Source organism: Labrus mixtus, chromosome 17, assembly GCF_963584025.1.
Source record: "Labrus mixtus chromosome 17, fLabMix1.1, whole genome shotgun sequence".
Lineage (NCBI taxonomy): Eukaryota > Metazoa > Chordata > Actinopteri > Labriformes > Labridae > Labrus > Labrus mixtus.
Genome location: NC_083628.1, coordinates 20719154 through 20736514, shown reverse-complemented (window position 1 = coordinate 20736514; position 17361 = coordinate 20719154). Strand labels below are relative to the sequence as shown.

Here is a 17361-nt window from a genome sequence, read left to right as displayed (position 1 = left end):
ACATTTGTTACAATTTCTGGTGAATCAGCTCTTTAAATAATGTCTAGAAATTCATTAATAAGTGGATGTAATAAAATAAAATCACCCAATCTGCTCTGGTTAGCTTAAGGTTGTTACTATATCAATGTAATTCAAATACATAAATAATAAACTCGTTGTGGAATTGTCACAGTCCATAATTATTTTGAAATTGAGAGAGAAACCACAGCTTTGCTACGGAAGTTTCCGCTGCCAAAAACATTTTAATACACTTTATTTACAGCCTCTACCCACACTCTCTCCTGTGTGTGTGTGTGTGTGTGTGTGTGTGTGTGTTAGAAAGTGTGTATCTGTGTGTGTTTCTCTGTCTCTCTCACCTCATTACACACTTGGCTCTGGCTGTCGGCAGCTGAACTTTGCTGCCAGCAGACTCATTTTCAGCCTTTAAAAACGAGCTCAGGGCTAATTTGCTCCACAGCGCGCACATATACACTTTTCCTCCTCCTCTATATTCATATCACACACACACACACACACACACACACACACACACACACACACACACACACACACACACACACACACACACACACACACACACACACACACACACACAGGGTTTATTTTACCCTCCTTGCTCGGAGTTTGACGTTGGTGTTCGACAGCTGAGATCTGACTCCACATGTTCAACTTCCTGATCCTCGCCCTTTGACAGTTTCCTTATCTTCACCTTTGTTTTGTTCAGTATATCTGTTTTGTGTTTCTCTTCTTCTCTGACTGTTTTTTATTTCATCTTCTCTGTTTTTTTTCCTCCTCTCCATGTTGTATGTCTTTGATCTGTATCTCTGTCTTGTCCATGTCTTCTTTCCTCATGTTCTCCATTACTTCCTTTCTCTAAATCATCCATTTCTTTGATCTTTTTCTTCTCTTTTCTCTTTCGCTCTTTATCTTTCTCGTTTCTATAACTGCCCACAGTTGTCTGTCATCTTTGATTTCTTCTGCTTTCTTTAGATAATTTTCTACTTATTTATTTTCATGTGTTTTTCTTTTGTTCATATTTTAATATTATCCTTCTGTTTCCTGTTTCTCATCACCACTTTCTTTCTCCTTGGTGATTCTTCTTCTTTTACCTCCTCCAACTTTGTTTTCTTTGAGGTCTTTCCCTCGATCTTTATCCTCTTTCTGACCCTTGTGTATTTCCTTCTTCGTATCCTTTGCTTACTCTTTAGTTTTCATTATTTTACAAATAGTTTCTACTAAAGTTATTGGATTATTATGTGAGGTTGTAAGCATGTTAATGGTTGGTTTTTCTGATGTGTTTACAGAATTGCATGCTGGGATATGTCTCTATAGAAACACACATTCATGGACAAAAAAAACAGATGCTGAAATGTCTCCGTCACAGATGTTTGTTTGTTTCTCTTTCTTTCTCTGAATAAATATCTGATGAACATGAATGCAATCATTTTAAACGTTCCTCGTCATCAACATTATTTCAGTCAAACCTCTGAAATAAAAAAATCAAACTGTAAAAGATTAGATGTCGGAGAGCATTCATGCAGAGTGCTGCTGTGATTTATGGAGTTCATTTTATTTATGGATTTATAAGAACAGAGCGGATCTTACCACGGTACGGGTCGGGCTGGTTGAGGTCCGGCGAGGTGGCCGACTGGACGGGAAGCTGAGGCCCCGATCCCTGACCGCCCATCGAGTGTCCGCTGCGCAATCCGCCGCCGTCTTCTCTGTGAGAGCCCACCTGGAAAAAACAGCAGAGGGTTTGATTAAAACAAAGCTGGGATGAAAACTCTGACTTCATCAGTCCAAACATGTTTCTGCTCTGAGCGAAATGTCAGGCCCGTTTGAGTTTTTTATGTTTATTTTTATATTTAATTTAAAGGCTTTATTGGCATGTTGGTTTAAGAAACAATTTCCCTCAAGCATGAAGGTAGAATTTGTTAAAATATTTTAACAACAAATTAATTTTCAAATGAAAATAAACTTTCCAATAATCATATATCTCATATTTACATTAGTTGGTTCTAGTTAACATTTTTTAATAAAAAAGCAGTTTTTAAATATTTCCACTAAATACCATTTTAATAAAACTGACTTGACTTTAAACCCTCAGTTCATTTGAATGTTGTATTTGTACTACCACTGGGTTTGTATACCTTATTTATATATTTATTCATTCATATGTATTTTTTTTACAAGTCTTAGTTTTAATTGTTGTTTTTCTTTCAATAAATTAAATCACAAATTGTTTAGAATAGATTATTTGCATGTTTTGAGATTTCATTGTTTCTTATCACACTTTTCAGTCAATAAACGAATACCTAGGAGAAAAGAAGAATCACATAACTTATTTATAAGCATTGTGAAGCATTTTAAAACAAAGATGCCAATAAAATCAAATTAACTTTAAAAAAAATGACAGAAGAACTTTTTCTCTCTTTCTTTTGCTTCAGGATGTTGTAGTTCTGATATCGGCCTGCTGAGGGCATCCTCTGCCTTTGTAAGATGTTCAAGATCTCCATCTGTGTCTCTATGTCTCACAAAAATACACACACACACACACACACACACACACACACACACACACACACACACACACACACACACACACACACACACCGTCCCGCCTGATGTTTTTCTCCCCATTTTACAAGTACAGTACAACTCAGGTAGGTGTCCTGCTTCCACACACTGCTGGTGCTTGTGTGTGTGTGTGTGTGTGTGTGTGTGTCTCCTAGATGTTCAAGTTTGCATGTCTGACATGTATATTTACACTTTTTGAAACTCCATGTCTCTTTTTGTTTCTTTATGTTTGTTTTCAGGAGAATACTGTAAGGGTACATGTTTGCGTGTGTGTGTGTGTGTGTGTGTGTGTGTGTGTGTGTGTGTGTGTGTGTGTGTGTGTGTGCTTGGTTGAATCCTATCCATCTGTCTGCCACACACACAAACTAGCACACACACACACCCTAACACACAACCACACCCACACACAACAGCATAACAACTGACAATTATCTTAATGCCCATATGTTTAATTGTGGGATTTCTAATTCCCAGAGCACCGAGCAGCTTCCAGCAGGGACTCACTGTTTTGGCACGAGATGGGTTCTCTTTATGTGTGCGTATGTGCGTGTGTGTGTTTAATGTGTGTGTGTGTGTGTGTGTGTGTGTGATGCCAGCTTTCTCGCGGCATCCTGTGGTTCTCCCTCTCTCCTCCCTCCTCTTTTCCGATCTTTTTACTTTGAACATGTCAGCAGGACAGCGGCTCGATATGAATCCTGATGGATATTTAGATCTGAATACTGTAAACAAGAAGTTGCTGTATTGATATAATGTGAGTGTTTAGAACAAAAGCAAGTTGACTGGCAGTGTGGAGGGTCTTAAACACGTTAAAATCTGACTGAATCACCGTTTGAAATTGCAATGCTTTGCCTGCTTTTTGTCTACCTCGAGCCTCATGCAGAGATGTGGCGCAGAGGAACTCTAAACCATCACTTTTTTTTCTTCAGCTTCAACATCTGCTAACTCACCTGAGACAACTTAGTAGACCTCACGCAGGTCCCTTGAGACCCAAAAGGTTTCATACTTCTTTTTTTTTTTGCATTTACAGCAGCACTCAAACTTTGCAGAATTGGTGAACTTCATCTGTAGTTCTGCCATTAAACCTCTGATTGTCCTGATTTCTATTCAAACAAAGGTAAACATCGAGCCAATGAGATCAACAAGAACTTAAATACTAGATTCATATTTAAGGTTTTATCTGCACAAGTTTTTAATTTAATTTGCATGACTTCCTATAGGAATATAAACCTTTTGTGCATGCCATATTTTAGACAGTTATGTTAGACTTTGACACAAAGCGACACGATTAGTTGCTATAGAAACTGCCTACATCAACATTGATGCACATTTTTAAACTAATTTGCAACTTAACAGGTACTGAACCAAGGTGTGTTTCTTGTTTTTGCAATAATAGGGACAGGTAAGAACGAGCACATTACAACACTAGGTTATAAAAGAATATTATGTAGATGGTAGAAGAAGTTGTGGTTTGAAAAAGCAGGTAGAAAAGGTTTGAAGACATCGGGTTAGAGTCTGTCTTGACTTTGAAATTCAAATGGAAATTATGTAAATTGTCTGCTTTGACTTTTCTGCTGTCTTGTATGCCAACAATAGTGTAAATAAAGTTGTTTTGAATACCCAATCCCTCTGTCTGTCTGTTAATCCAGCTGGCTGACAGAGAGGTCTTGCCCACCACATGCCAAGCTCCCCTCTCGCTCCGTGCAAATATCACAAAATGTCGACCGGCTTGTCTGCACGTGTGTGTTTCTTTGTGTGTTTGTGTGCGAGCGAGTCAAACTGAGCGTTGTCTGCGTATCCGTCCATACGTCTGACTGCTCCCTTATTTATTATTTCCCCTCTTGTCGTTCTTCACATCTTTCTTTTCTTTCCGTTCTCTGCCTTTCATCAGTGTCTGGATTCCCAAATGTAAAATGGCAGCAGAGAGGGAGACAGAGAGGGTGTTGTACATTTTTAATGGAGGGCTTTTATATTTTAACGAGCCTTCCTTCTCTCTCTTGCTTAATTTAGTTTGATGAGGAGAGAAGACGAGGAGACAGACGGAGGAGCAAAATATAAATAAATCACAAATAAACTGATCTGCTGCTTGTCTCGCTCAGAGAGCCACGCCCACCTACCCAGCATCCCTCAGGTTAAAACATCTGATTGGACAACATTATAACTGTAATCATGCAGCCAATAACAACATGGAAGCATCAGTGAAATGTTTTGATTTCGTTCGTCCGACCGTGACTAAAAGCTGCGGAAAAAGCCGGCAGGTAGATCCTGAGTTTAGATTATTTTGTCAAACTTTTTCCATTTTTTTTTTTCCTTTCTCTGTTGTTTTAATTTCTGTCAGAGTTGCATTCAAGTCCATCTGTGATTTTGATTACTCACAGCTGGAAAGCATAACATTCATTTGATGCTCTATCTGGAAATCAAGCCCAGGTAGAAAATTGTGACACCACATGGTTGTTGTAAAGTGTTTAAATAACTGTCAATAACCAGATGTCAGAGTGTCCTTGAATGCATCAACAAGAAGAGACTCTGTCCTATAAGCACGCTTGTTTTCATGTTACAATTAAGTACATTCAAAAAAGTGTTGTTGCTTTGGAGAACAAGCATAAATGAAGTCTTTTCTAAAAGTGAGCTGGTTCTTTAACAATAGGTTTACAAAATTCATGTTCCTTATGTAAGATCTTGTCTGACAAAGGGCAGCTTATGATTACTGTTTAGCAACCAATAGGATGTTTGACTTTTACTCTTTAACAAAAAGGTACACTGATGGTGTCAGCACCTTTGAATATCAATTTGAGCCCAACAAGCTGAAAAAAATCCTGCACTGTAAGTGGTCATACCACTGTAAGTGGTCATACATGTCACTAGGGTTAAACACAGTATGTTCATTTCGCCACAAGGTGGCTCTCAATTAAAACGATATCATAAAATGACATTGACGGCGGGGAATCATGGGAGTGATTCCCTATGCTACTCTCCCCCACTCCCGATGAAAACGAACTCCAAGAAGAACGGGCGAAACCGACCAACATTTAGATTTGAAACATGTCAAGCCGCAGGTAGGATTTCACAACGTCTAACATGCACCATGATAGGTGATAAAAAGACTAATTTTCCAACTTTCACTCGCTGATATTATCTAAACTTCCAATAGAGCTGTGCAGATTGAAATAAAAGGAGGCAGAGGAGAGAGAGAGCGAGAGGAGGAGGTGCTGAGTAGCTGTCATCTGCAATGTTGCCGATCAGTGGGAAGTGTCTTCATTTATAATGTGTGTTAGAGAGTGCACTGATTACACAGGAAGAAGAGAAAGATGGGGAATTCTGGGTCAAGAGATGACACATACACACAGACAAACACACTCAGTATATCTCTCTGGAACACACCTACACACACACACACACACACACACACACACACACACACACACACACACACACACACACACACACACACACACACACACAACTTTGTCATGTTATAAACAACAAAGACAAGTCTGTCTCTGCTTCTGCAGTAAAACGTCTGAGAGAAGAATAAACTCTGCCAATTCACTATCTCTGCAAATTGTAATATTTCTAGACGCATTTCCGCAATTTCTGTTTGTCGTTTTTGATTATTGTCGCAGCCATGAACCCCCCGTCCCCCCCACCTCTGAACAGGAGCAGGAGATGAAAGGAAGAAATGCAATTTAAGCAGGAAGTCCAGTTTGAAATTACACAAGAAGAAAGATACCACGCTGCATGATTTTATAACTCTCTAATAGCCGTTGTTATGCTATAATCTACATGGAAAAGAAGAGGTCTAAATCTTGCAGTATTAGGTTTTTCCTTTTTGTGATACAAGTAAAAAGGTTATAAAAATCTAAAGGGTCTATCCTCAGGGGAGCAGGTCCTGAAAGTGAGACCATTAAATCATGGATTTTCGTTGCATTCATGAGAAATGTTGTTAAAATAGTCCTCTTGAGCGCATTTGTTTATGATTTCGTTTTAGATTTCGTTTTGCATTAAAGTAAATGTAATATATACTTTGCATTGGATTTCTATACTGTCAAAGAATTGGGCTGAGCCGGTATTAGTCCCCCCCCCCCCCACCCCACACACACACACACACACACACACACACACACAGACACACACACACACACACACACACACACACACCGGGGAACATTCCTTAAGCTGCACAGTTTCTCTTCTGTGCAAACTTAACACTTGACAGAAAGCACCTGCTATAATGTCAACATGGACACACACACACACTCTCTCACACACACACACACACACACACACACACACACACACACATTTGCACATATTCAGAGAAAGACACACACTGGGCCCAGTGTTGAGGTTGGACTTGTACGGGAGGAAAATTGGTGCAATATTTTCCGGTGGCGTGATGTGTGTGTTTTATTTTTTTTCTTCATGTAATGAACAGAGTGAAGGTTGACAGACTGTTTCTGTTGAGTTTAACGTCAATAAAAAAGAAAAGAAAAATGAAACAGAAAAGGGAGGGAAAAGAAATGAGGGCAGAGTTGGGAATATGAATCTTGGAAGAATGTCATGAGGGAAACGTTTTTAAGGAAAAATGCATCAGGATGAATGAAACCAACAGAAAAAATAACAAGAAATTACTAAATCATTTATCATGTTACAGTACGTTAAAGTGCATCATGTTGACACGCTGATCGTTAAATGTGCAATTTCTATTTTGGTGAATAAACATATTTCCAGATAAATATTTATCGAGATATGATCTTGTAATTTTATGATCTAAAACTAACTCGGTTATTTTTTTTATTTTTTTACACGACTTATTTCTTAGTGCTTGTTTTTTTTTTTTTTTTTAATAAAAGATTTTAAATGTGAAGCTAGAATAAGTTAAAGCTTTTAGTGAACAATTTGATTTTTTTCTAAGCCTTGATATCAAATTTTCCCATTTATTGTCTTAATCTAAATACGTTTTTATTTTTTAAATTTCTTTCCAGATAAGTTACCAAGTTTTTCACTAGTTGGTCTCCTATACAAATATGGCTGAGAAAAAAACAAATCATTGTATTTATAAATTGTCAATATATTTCACTCTAATATTATTGCAGAGATTGTATCATCTTTCCTCATAAATATTCATATCATGCACCTTTTGTATACAAACAGTGAGGACACTTAAAAGGCATTACCATACCACAGGGCTGTATGTTAGTATAAGGTGCTATAATTTATTCTTCCAGGAACATATAGAGTATGTTGTGAAGAAAAACAGCGGCCCACATATATCAAACAAACGCTAACTGGTGACTCCTGAGAGTCTAAATGAGACCTAAACTGTAAGAAATGTTTACCTGAAAGTGCTGTTGTTTTTTGATATGTGTTGTTGTTTACAATTATAACCTGCAAAAGGTCACATCCAGGTCTCAACGTGATTTGAACAAACATGCAAAAACAGCTATGACCTACCAGACTGTGTGCTGTTAAAGAAATAAAACAAATAAATTTAAAAGACCCGGAGCAACAGGTCTTTTCCTGCCGCTTGTTCCCCACCTGTTTGCTTCAGATATTAATGATACCAGAAGTATGTAGCCATGTGGATACAGCCATGAGTGGTATCAGATTTGATTCTGCTTCTATATGACAAATGAAAAAAAACCCTCAAATAATCCTTCTTCCTAATTTAGAAAAGGTGATTGGAAATGCCACAATCTCCTCAATAAATGACCTGAGCTTAATTAGAAGTGCTTTGTAGAAGTCTCCTCATCAAATAACAACATATTGTGCAGTATGCTGCTGCTGCATTACCCTCAATTTGAAAAAAAAAAAACCCAAACATTTTACTCTCTCTTTTCTTGCTCAAATACGAGACAGAGAGTGTGCTGGTGAACATTACATTGTGGGGACCCTAACCAGAGGATCCACTAATGAGTGTGCTGCTTAAAGTTACCTTATGGGGACCAAAACCTGACAATGAACGGCATTGTGGGGACCTATTTTTTTAGATTTGATTATTCATGTATCTGCTTGTTTCTGATGTATTTCTCCTCACTTTTACTTTTTTGTAGGCAGAAGACCTTTTTATTCCACTTAATTGCATATTTTCTGTCACATTTGTTTCATCTTTCTGACTTGATGCATTCCCCCCCCTTCTTCTTTCCTTCTCTTTCCCCACTCCCCTCTCTCCTAAACAGTAATACATGCACGCACACAAACACACATAAGACACAGCTGTATGTAGTTTGGCTTTGTTAGGCTGAGACGCCTTTAGGCTGAGGTCATTACTTTGGGAAAACAGGTGGTAGACCGATGCAGGAGAGAAAGACAGAGGGTGAGAGATATATGCAAAGACAGAGACTACATAGACACACGCAAATACCATAATGCATCACTACATATGTAGATAAACACACATGTTCCAACATTTAAATCTTTCTTTCTCTAATGCTCTATTTTTTTGGTCTACTCTCTACATGTCTGTTAAACTCAAACCACAACCACTGTCTGCGTCTGGTAAGTCATTTCAGTTATTTTAATTCCTTTCAGTTCAGTTTTAGGTTGGCTCTAAAAGAGGGGAAAGGTTAAGAGACAGAAGAGTCAATCTTTCTCTCCATTAAGCAGAGTTACAGTCAGTGAAATGGATCATAATCTGCATCAGTCTGCTGAAAAACACACTAATTCCAGATAATACTCCCGTATCTCTTCGCTTTTCTCAGTCACTAAAAGTACTCCGATAAGCTGATGGAAATCTACTGTCGCCCATTACCCACCACCACAAAACACAATAAATAATACAAATATCAAAGAAGATTGGAGGAAAATGTTGTTTGGGGTCAATGTTGGGGGGCCCCAGTGGACAAAAGTGGTGCACCAGATGTTAAAAAGATCCGCTCTGATACTGTGTTCATTTTTCAGGGAAGAAGTGAAAAGAAAGTGTTTATTTTCAAGTTCTACAGAACCCCTTCTTGATTTTGATTGGTCTGTAAGGGAGAAGTGACATTGATGAGCACGGCACTTTTTCCTTAAGTTTTTTCAATTGAGAGAGCTGTGAGCACATCGACAGCTGACGCTGAGGGTGTTCTAGCTTCGGAAAGCTGAACCCTGAAAACACTGAACTGCATTGATTTGATTTTGAAAACGGGGCGCTACCTGTTCACAACATTTTTTTTAGTTAGTGGACACAATAAAGTCCGCAAGCTATTTACCTTTCCCGTTAAATTAGGTAAACTTGCATTTTGAACTTCATCTTCAAGGTTTGATTGAGGCCCTTTTTTAAATATCAAGGTAAATTTAAATGCGATAGTTTACCGTGATATTATAGAAACTTGTCCATTTACAAAAAATGCCTAATGTCAAGTCTTTTTAAAGGATTATTTTATCATTTTTATGACCCTTTTTTAGGTAGAGGCAAAGACCGGCAGGAAAGATGGGTATGAAGTGCAATAAAAAGAAATACGCTTCATTATACTTCTGCTACTTCCTTCTGTTTTGACGTTCACAAAGTTGTAGGAAATGTAATATTCTTATCAAAATGTTTCCCGAGCTTCATTAGGATAACTTTTCCTCCACTTAAAAATATTAAATCAATCAAAATATGGTTATGTTACTGTAGCTATATTTATTTGTGACTGTAAAAAAGTACTGTAGTGACAATGTTGAAACTTTGTAGAGTTTGGTAAGTGAAAACATCTCAGCCTACAACTAAGTGCAAACACACTTTAGCCCCCGCTGTGAGTTTTAAGTGGAAGTGCATGCCATTAGGGTTTGACTTGGCACGGATAGCAGACCGGCCCAGGACGATATGTAAACCTTTTTATAGAGCTGCTGTGTTTCCAGTCCTAATGAGTCTGTTTTTCTATCAGCCAATGATCCAGAGCCTGAATAAACACACACAGGATTCCTTTAATGACAACATAAGAAGCAGTTTATGAGCTTCTGTATGTATCCATAAGCAAATAGTGTTTTCGGCACATATCCTTCACTCCACTGGAATCTTTTTCTCCACAGGCTGCATATAAGCGCTGAGGAATGTATTTGGAATCATTTCAAGATTAAACTGAAAAGTGGTTTGTAAGGATATCACCCCTAACAAGAAGTCAACGTTTAATGTTTTCCTGGACCCAAACCACGTGTCACTTAATAAAGTTAAACGCCAAATGTGTCTCTGGGGAGCAGAGAAGAGAACGGTTTGAAGGCACATCCAAATGCAACTGTGAAAGCAGTTTGCAAGTTTTTCCCTTAAATTTTTAAACATTTTCTTTAACCACAAAGTTGAAATTAAATCGTGAAGCCAAACACTATTCTCTGTTCTCTACATACTGTCTTTAAAGTCAAGGCAGAAAGCGATGACTTCCAACCACACGTTTTTCTCACAACTTTGGGTTTTCTTATTATTTTTTATAAATGTTTGAAACAAGAACAAATAATTATCAAAAGGAACCACTTGAAAATCTGACTTTTTTTTATTTAACAACAAAGTACATTCAAGTTCTTTTAAAAAACTTCAGTAAGTATTGATGTCCGTATTTATCATTACGCCTGCAATAGAAAACCATATCTTTCCTCCTTAACTTAAAATGTTCTTCAAGTATTGGATGATTCTAATTAATCTTTAAATTGCTACTAGCCTAAAATGACTTATTTTTCGGTTGGATACATAAGAAATCTAGCTTACTCCTGCTTTATTTTTCCAAATGTATGGACCCCAGTTTTTGGATTAATATCATCCGTCCCGTTTGTTCTGGTTTTGATGAACATTTCTGTACAAGCTAGGGGCTTACATTGCCAGTTGGTTTATCGGAGCTTATTGTCTGCAAACAGCTGCCAGTTTTCTGCCGGACACGACGCGGAGTGTGTTTGAATGGGCTCAAATTGAGTGACAACATTTCTATTAATTTTCATTTATTGTTAATATAATGAGGGCATCATTAAGTTCAAGGAAGTAAAAAAAAACAATAACAAAACACACCAATAAGAAGCAAGATGGGAGGGCTTATATGTGCATGTGTTTGAGTATATGTGTGTGTTTGTAAAGACAGAGAGAGAGAGAGAGAGAGAGAGAGAGAGAGAGAGAGAGAGAGAGAGAGAGAGAGAGAGAGAGAGAGAGAGACAGCTGGACAGATATGCGTGAGAAGAAGATAATCTCTGTGGGAGCTGGCCAGCAATCTCTCTCACACACACACACACACACACACACACACACACACACACACACACACACACACACACACACACACACACACACACACACACATTAATACACACCCTCCTCTATAGCACAGGTGTTCTCCATTTAGAAAACAACACTTCAAAGTACATACTTTAACAAAGAGCAGGGACTAGGGGACAAAGCTTCTGAACTACTGAATAGGGAACAGTGTAAAGCTGATGTCAGCGCCCCCTGGAGTCTGCAGAGTCCTTTGCGACCACAACACAGAAAAAACTCAAAGTGTCACTTCAGGAGCTTGACATATGACATCAGTGAGGCTGAGGCCAAGTCTTTGTACAGAGAGCGAGAGAGGTGTTGAAGAGGTAGTGACAGTGTGCAGAGTGTGCTAGTTAGCATGAACATCTGGTGTGTGCATGTCCACATGTGAATATGCACAAATAAACAGAGTGGGTCTGAGTGAACATGTCCAGGCATCTGAATGTGTTTATATTGGCTGTGTTTTATAATGCTCTCTCTCCCTCGCTTGCCCTCCTACCTCTCCTTATGTCACACAGCTGTTTGGTTCTTTATGTTTATTGATTCAAGTTGACAAAAAAAGCCAAAATTAAATGTGGAAAGCATGACTGCTGTCTTATTTCACATTTTTTATTTATTCTCCTCTCCTGTCCTCTGACTCGACTTTAAGTTTCTCTCTTTCTTTTTAACTCATCCTCCTCTACTCATCTGCTTCTCCTTTGTAATGTTATTTGATCTGACCTTGATCAATAAGCACTACTAGATCTTTTGTGCTCCATCATATTAAAAATGTGCATGTTTTAACATAACCATACACTCAAAACTTTGGTAGAGAAACATGCGCTCAGATCCTACCATGAGTGAGTGTCTGTTGGCTGACAGCAGTCCTGTCCCGTAGCCGCTGCTCAGAGCGCCCATGGCTCCATTGTGCGTGTGTGCTGCCCCTATAAGGTTGTGCATCTCTCCGTGCCCGCTGCTCATACCCGTCGACGGTCCGACCGCGTGACTCCGCAGTACGTGGATGGCATCATCCAAACGCTCAAGACGGTCCTCAATACGACTTTGCTGCAGAACACAGGGACACAGAATGACTTTGAGCATTTATTCTGAAATGTCGTTTGGATTAAAATTGTACCCTCCAAAAAAAAAAAAATAATATTCTTAATGTGTTTACCATCTGGTTTTTTGTGTTTAAGCATACCAGAGAATGCAACGGAGCCTCATAGCTTGGGGATGACGCTCCCTGTCCTCCGTTCCTTGACCAGACAGCTGAACTTGCAGCTAGGAGACAAGAGACAAGGGGACGATATCAGGAGGGAAAATATGAACGTGCAGGGGGGACACAAAAATCTACCTTTGGCACCATTTAGAAAACAAGTAGTATGAGAACAAGCTCTGGGAGATGAAACTGATATGCTCTAATCAGCACAACCTTTTATTGTGTGTAACTAGTCGCTTCCTCAATGCATGATAGACCAGTCTTAAGGCACCTGCGACCCGGCATATAGAAGAAGTGTAAACAGAAAATGGATGGATGTCTGTGTGGGGATTAGATCTAAAACCTCTTCTCCCTTTGTATGTTAAAGAAAGAAACCACTTGATGTACAGTGCCAAACGGCAGACAAAGCGTCTTTACACACAAGGAGTCTCTTCCCCTTTCCACTTGTGGTGCTCAGACATTATACACACAGAGATGAGGAAGAAAAGACTAAAACAAACCAACTCATATCTCGTAGCAGAAATGCTAATGTCAGGCTTTTGTTTTTGAAAAAGGTACAAGTGGTTGATTAGCATGGGCGCTCTCTGCAGAATAAACACGCTTTGTTTCTCTGTTCTTTTCTGCTTTTGTGCTATGTTGCTGCTCTGAAGAGTCGTATCTGAATCGACAGGTCTCATTAGCTGGTAGACAGAGGAGAGACAGACACTTGGGTGAATTAACATTAATATGAGGCGCTGATTAATGACGGGATGGGACATAGAGGCCTTCAAACAGCATTGGGGTTTCATGGGTATCCTCACGTACAGAGGCCTTGTCACACTGGTCACAGGTCCATTTCCAGGTCCTGCAGTTATCTGCTTGATTTCATCCCCCACTTTCTCTCCCCTATTTACTGTCTCTTTCAAGTTGTCCAATCAAATACAGGCAAAAAGCCCCCCAAATAATCTTGAAAAATAATAATAATAATTTTTAGTTTTTAGAGTGAATCTGTTGTGCACCCATGCCTGGTGAGAGAAAAGTGCTGCCCAATCTGCAATAACTTAGACTATTATTATTACTATTACCCATGATAACAGAAAAAAGTACATTATTAAGCTAATTCTGTGGTGTGCTGTTTTGTCTAGGGTGCCCAACCCTCACTCGGGAGCTCTGATCAAACGCAGGTAATTCTCACATTCTTGTTCTCCTCTGTTCTCCTCTCACCTCCACCCTGCCCTCACCCCCTGATCTCTCCCTTGTAACTCCCATTTCATCTCATTAGCTTGTGTTTCTCTTTTTTCATTGTCTTACCATTTTGTCTCGGGTCTTTTTTTCCTCTCCCCTCTCCTTTATTCATATTACATGCTCATTTCCATATGCTAATTAATGAATAATCACCTGGGTACATTCATGTGCAAATACAAATATATGTATTAAACGGCACGGTAAATTATTCCGAGTCCAACACTGTAAAACACCCTTGCAGAATTAGCCTTGGATATCAATTTGCATGTAGTTTGCTCTAATAGGCTTCATTTCTAATTTGTAAAAAGTGGAGTAACTCTGACACAATGATAAACACCAATTATGGTTTAGCAGGCAATATCCCAGGCAGCTATAATGACGAGGAGGAGGAGAAGAAAGAGGGGGAGTGGGGGCCTCGTTGTTTGCAGAGCCGGTAGGTTTGTGAGCGATTTGTTCGAAGTGGCGCTCGTAATTAAAGCTATCAGTCACAAGGCGCGGCACAGAAATATCAAACGGTGTGTGTAGCGGCGACAATTAGAGACAAATTCGACACAACTATTATTAGGAAAAGTCATTTTTCACTTTAAGGAGCAGGGAGAGTTTACAATATTAGCCTGGAGGAGGAGTAATTGGAGGAAATAATAGGAGGATGAGGAGGGGGATGGAGGGGAGACACAGCCATAATGCTTTCTTATTGTTTCTTCTTATGTTAAGTTATTGCACTTTAAAAGTACAAGCTCCTTTAAATTAATAAATAAAACTACAATGCTGAAGTTTAATGTTGTTTTTACTTTGTTCTGATGCATTTTTGTTTTAATTCCCACTTTTATTTTGCAGTTTTACAATCAAGTTTAAAGTCTGAAATCCTAGTCAGTCTGGCTCAAGTCATTAAAAACCAGTCACCAGCTCCTGCTAAAGTTTATTCTACGTCTGGTCTCTGTAGTCATTTGAAACAAGTCCAATTATGTTTTATGTGCTTTGAAACAAGTTCAAGTTTGGTCTGAGATAATTTAAAACAATCAGATGTTGAGTTTAATGTTATTATAAACCAGTTCAAATCAGGTCTCGTCTTGCATCATTTACAAAGTCCACATCTTGTCCCAAGGTAGAGACTACTCAACCTTGAGACTACTTGACAGCAGTTGAGTCCAAGTGTCAAGTCGTTCAGGTGAAGTGTCAAGTCTTTTCAAACCATCTCCCGTGGAGAAACTCACATCTTTTATAGTCCAGTTTTATGTGTCAAGTCATTCAGAAGAAGTTCTAGTCAAGTCTTTGGTCCCCTGACAATAGTTCAAGCTAGGTCACAACCCATTTAAACAAGTTCAATGTATGTCAAAGGTCAGTTCAAATCTGTTCAAGACAAGTCTCAAGTCATTTGATGAGCTCAAGTCAAGTTCCAAAGTCTTGACTCAAATTTCATGTCAAGTCTCTGCCTCAGTTTCAGTTAAACGCCCTACAACAAGTGTTTAGGAAAAAGTATTTTTGCAAGTCTTAATAGTCCAGGTCAAGTTTCAAGTCCTTGGAAACAATCCCATGTCACGTCTTAAGTAATTTGAAGTCAAGATTTTGTCCTTAGTAAAAAGATCAACGCAGTTTTTGTATCATTTAAAACTAGTCCATAGCTTGTCTGAAGTTATTTGACACCAGTTCAAGCCCAAGTGTCATTCAAACCAGTTTGAATCAAGTTTCTAGCCAGTTTATAATTGCTTTAAAGTAAAGGAGGTCGTCTTTTTTTTTTTTTTTTTTTAAGATTTATTTTTGGGCTTTTTGTGCCTTTAATGTAGAGATAGGACAGTGGACAGAGTTGGAAACCAGGGAGAGAGAGAGTGGGGAATGACATGCAGAAAGAGCCACAGGGCGGACCCGATCCCGGGCCGCCCGCTTGGAAGACCATAACCTCCACACATGGGGCGCACACTAACCAGTGCGCCACCAGCGCCCAAGGAGGTCAAGTCTTGATGGAAAATTTAATCCAGTTTTGAGATAAATCACAAGTCAATTTAAACACATTCAAGTCTTGACCCTCTGAAATGACTTCATATCAAGTCATTCTTCATAAGTTCAGGTTTTATTTTACATGTCTGGTCTGAAGTCATTTTAATCAAGGTCAAGTCAAGTCAAGTCACAAGTCCTTGGAGAAGTGCTGAAGTCAAGTCAAAAGTCACCTAGATTATGTTAAATCTTATGAAAAGTTAATTTAGAGTCTTCTCTAATTTGAAAGAAGTTCAAGTCTCAAGCTCTCAAGACAAGGTCATGTCAGGTCAAAGGTCATTTTTGACTAGGGTCAGGTCAAGTCTTAGTTCAAACAAGTCCAAGTCAGCTCTGCTTTTTTTCCCCATCTGCTGAAGTGTGTGTGTGTGTTGTGATTGGAGGGTGAGTGTCATGTGCTACCTGTGAGGGAGGGAGGGGAGCCGACTGGAGTGGAGGGATTGGACGAGAAGCTGTTGTTCGTGTGGTCTGGAGAGTAGATCTGAAAAAAGAAGAAGAAAAGAAAGTCAAACAAGTGCTCATAAATATTCTTAAAAAGACTTGAACAGAAGATGGATGATAATTAAAGTAAGACAAATTCAGAAAAATCAGGATGTATTAAACCTGTCAATAGGTCCCTTACATCTTTTTGTGTTTGTTTGTATGTGTGTGTGTGTGTGTTTGTTTGTATGTGTGTGTGTGTGTGTGTGTGAGCTGTACTTACGGATGCGAGTGCTTTCCCTAAGGCGTCTCCTGTCTGAGAGCTGCTGGCTGCTGAACTCTGTGCTCTGTTTGCTGTGACACACACGGAAAAAAAAAAAAAGATGGATGTATTTTTGTAAATAAGGATGTTGTTAGCTAAATATTTTAATTAATCTGTCTATCGCTATACCCTCAGTCCATCCGTTCCACTCTCAAAGTGAAACCACATCACTATACACACATCACAGAGATCCAGTTGTTACTCTTCTGAACGGATTCTTCTTCTTTGTCCTCACATACAAACACTGAGACACGGGTTTGGAAGGTTTACTTTTAATCGTTTCTTACCTTTTCTTACATTGAATGATGACATTTTTAAAGCATCTTAATGATGTCTAATGGACAATGATGCATTTAAAAAAAAATTGATTGCAGTGGCTGTTAGACAAGCTATAAGCAAGTTGAAAAAAAAAAAAACAGCCTGCAGGTCAGGGGACATCCTAAA

The 17361-nt window shown here is 38.8% G+C and overlaps 2 protein-coding genes across 3 annotated transcripts in view; one reads left to right on the top strand and one right to left on the bottom strand.

Moving 5' to 3' along the window:
- Window positions 1-17361, bottom strand: part of LOC132992603 (transcription factor 4-like) — a 219231-nt gene that overhangs the window by 14816 nt on the left and 187054 nt on the right. For both annotated transcript variants that reach the window (XM_061062028.1, XM_061062030.1), the window contains 5 exons: window positions 16879-16949; window positions 16578-16656; window positions 12918-13024; window positions 12599-12808; window positions 1606-1735 (listed from right to left, as the gene is read on the bottom strand). In XM_061062028.1, the coding sequence (XP_060918011.1) occupies window positions 1606-1735; window positions 12599-12808; window positions 12918-13024; window positions 16578-16656; window positions 16879-16949 (597 nt within the window). The remainder of the gene's footprint in view (window positions 1-1605; window positions 1736-12598; window positions 12809-12917; window positions 13025-16577; window positions 16657-16878; window positions 16950-17361) is intronic.
- Window positions 1-17361, top strand: part of rab27b (RAB27B, member RAS oncogene family) — a 160239-nt gene that overhangs the window by 139457 nt on the left and 3421 nt on the right. The window lies entirely within an intron of this gene.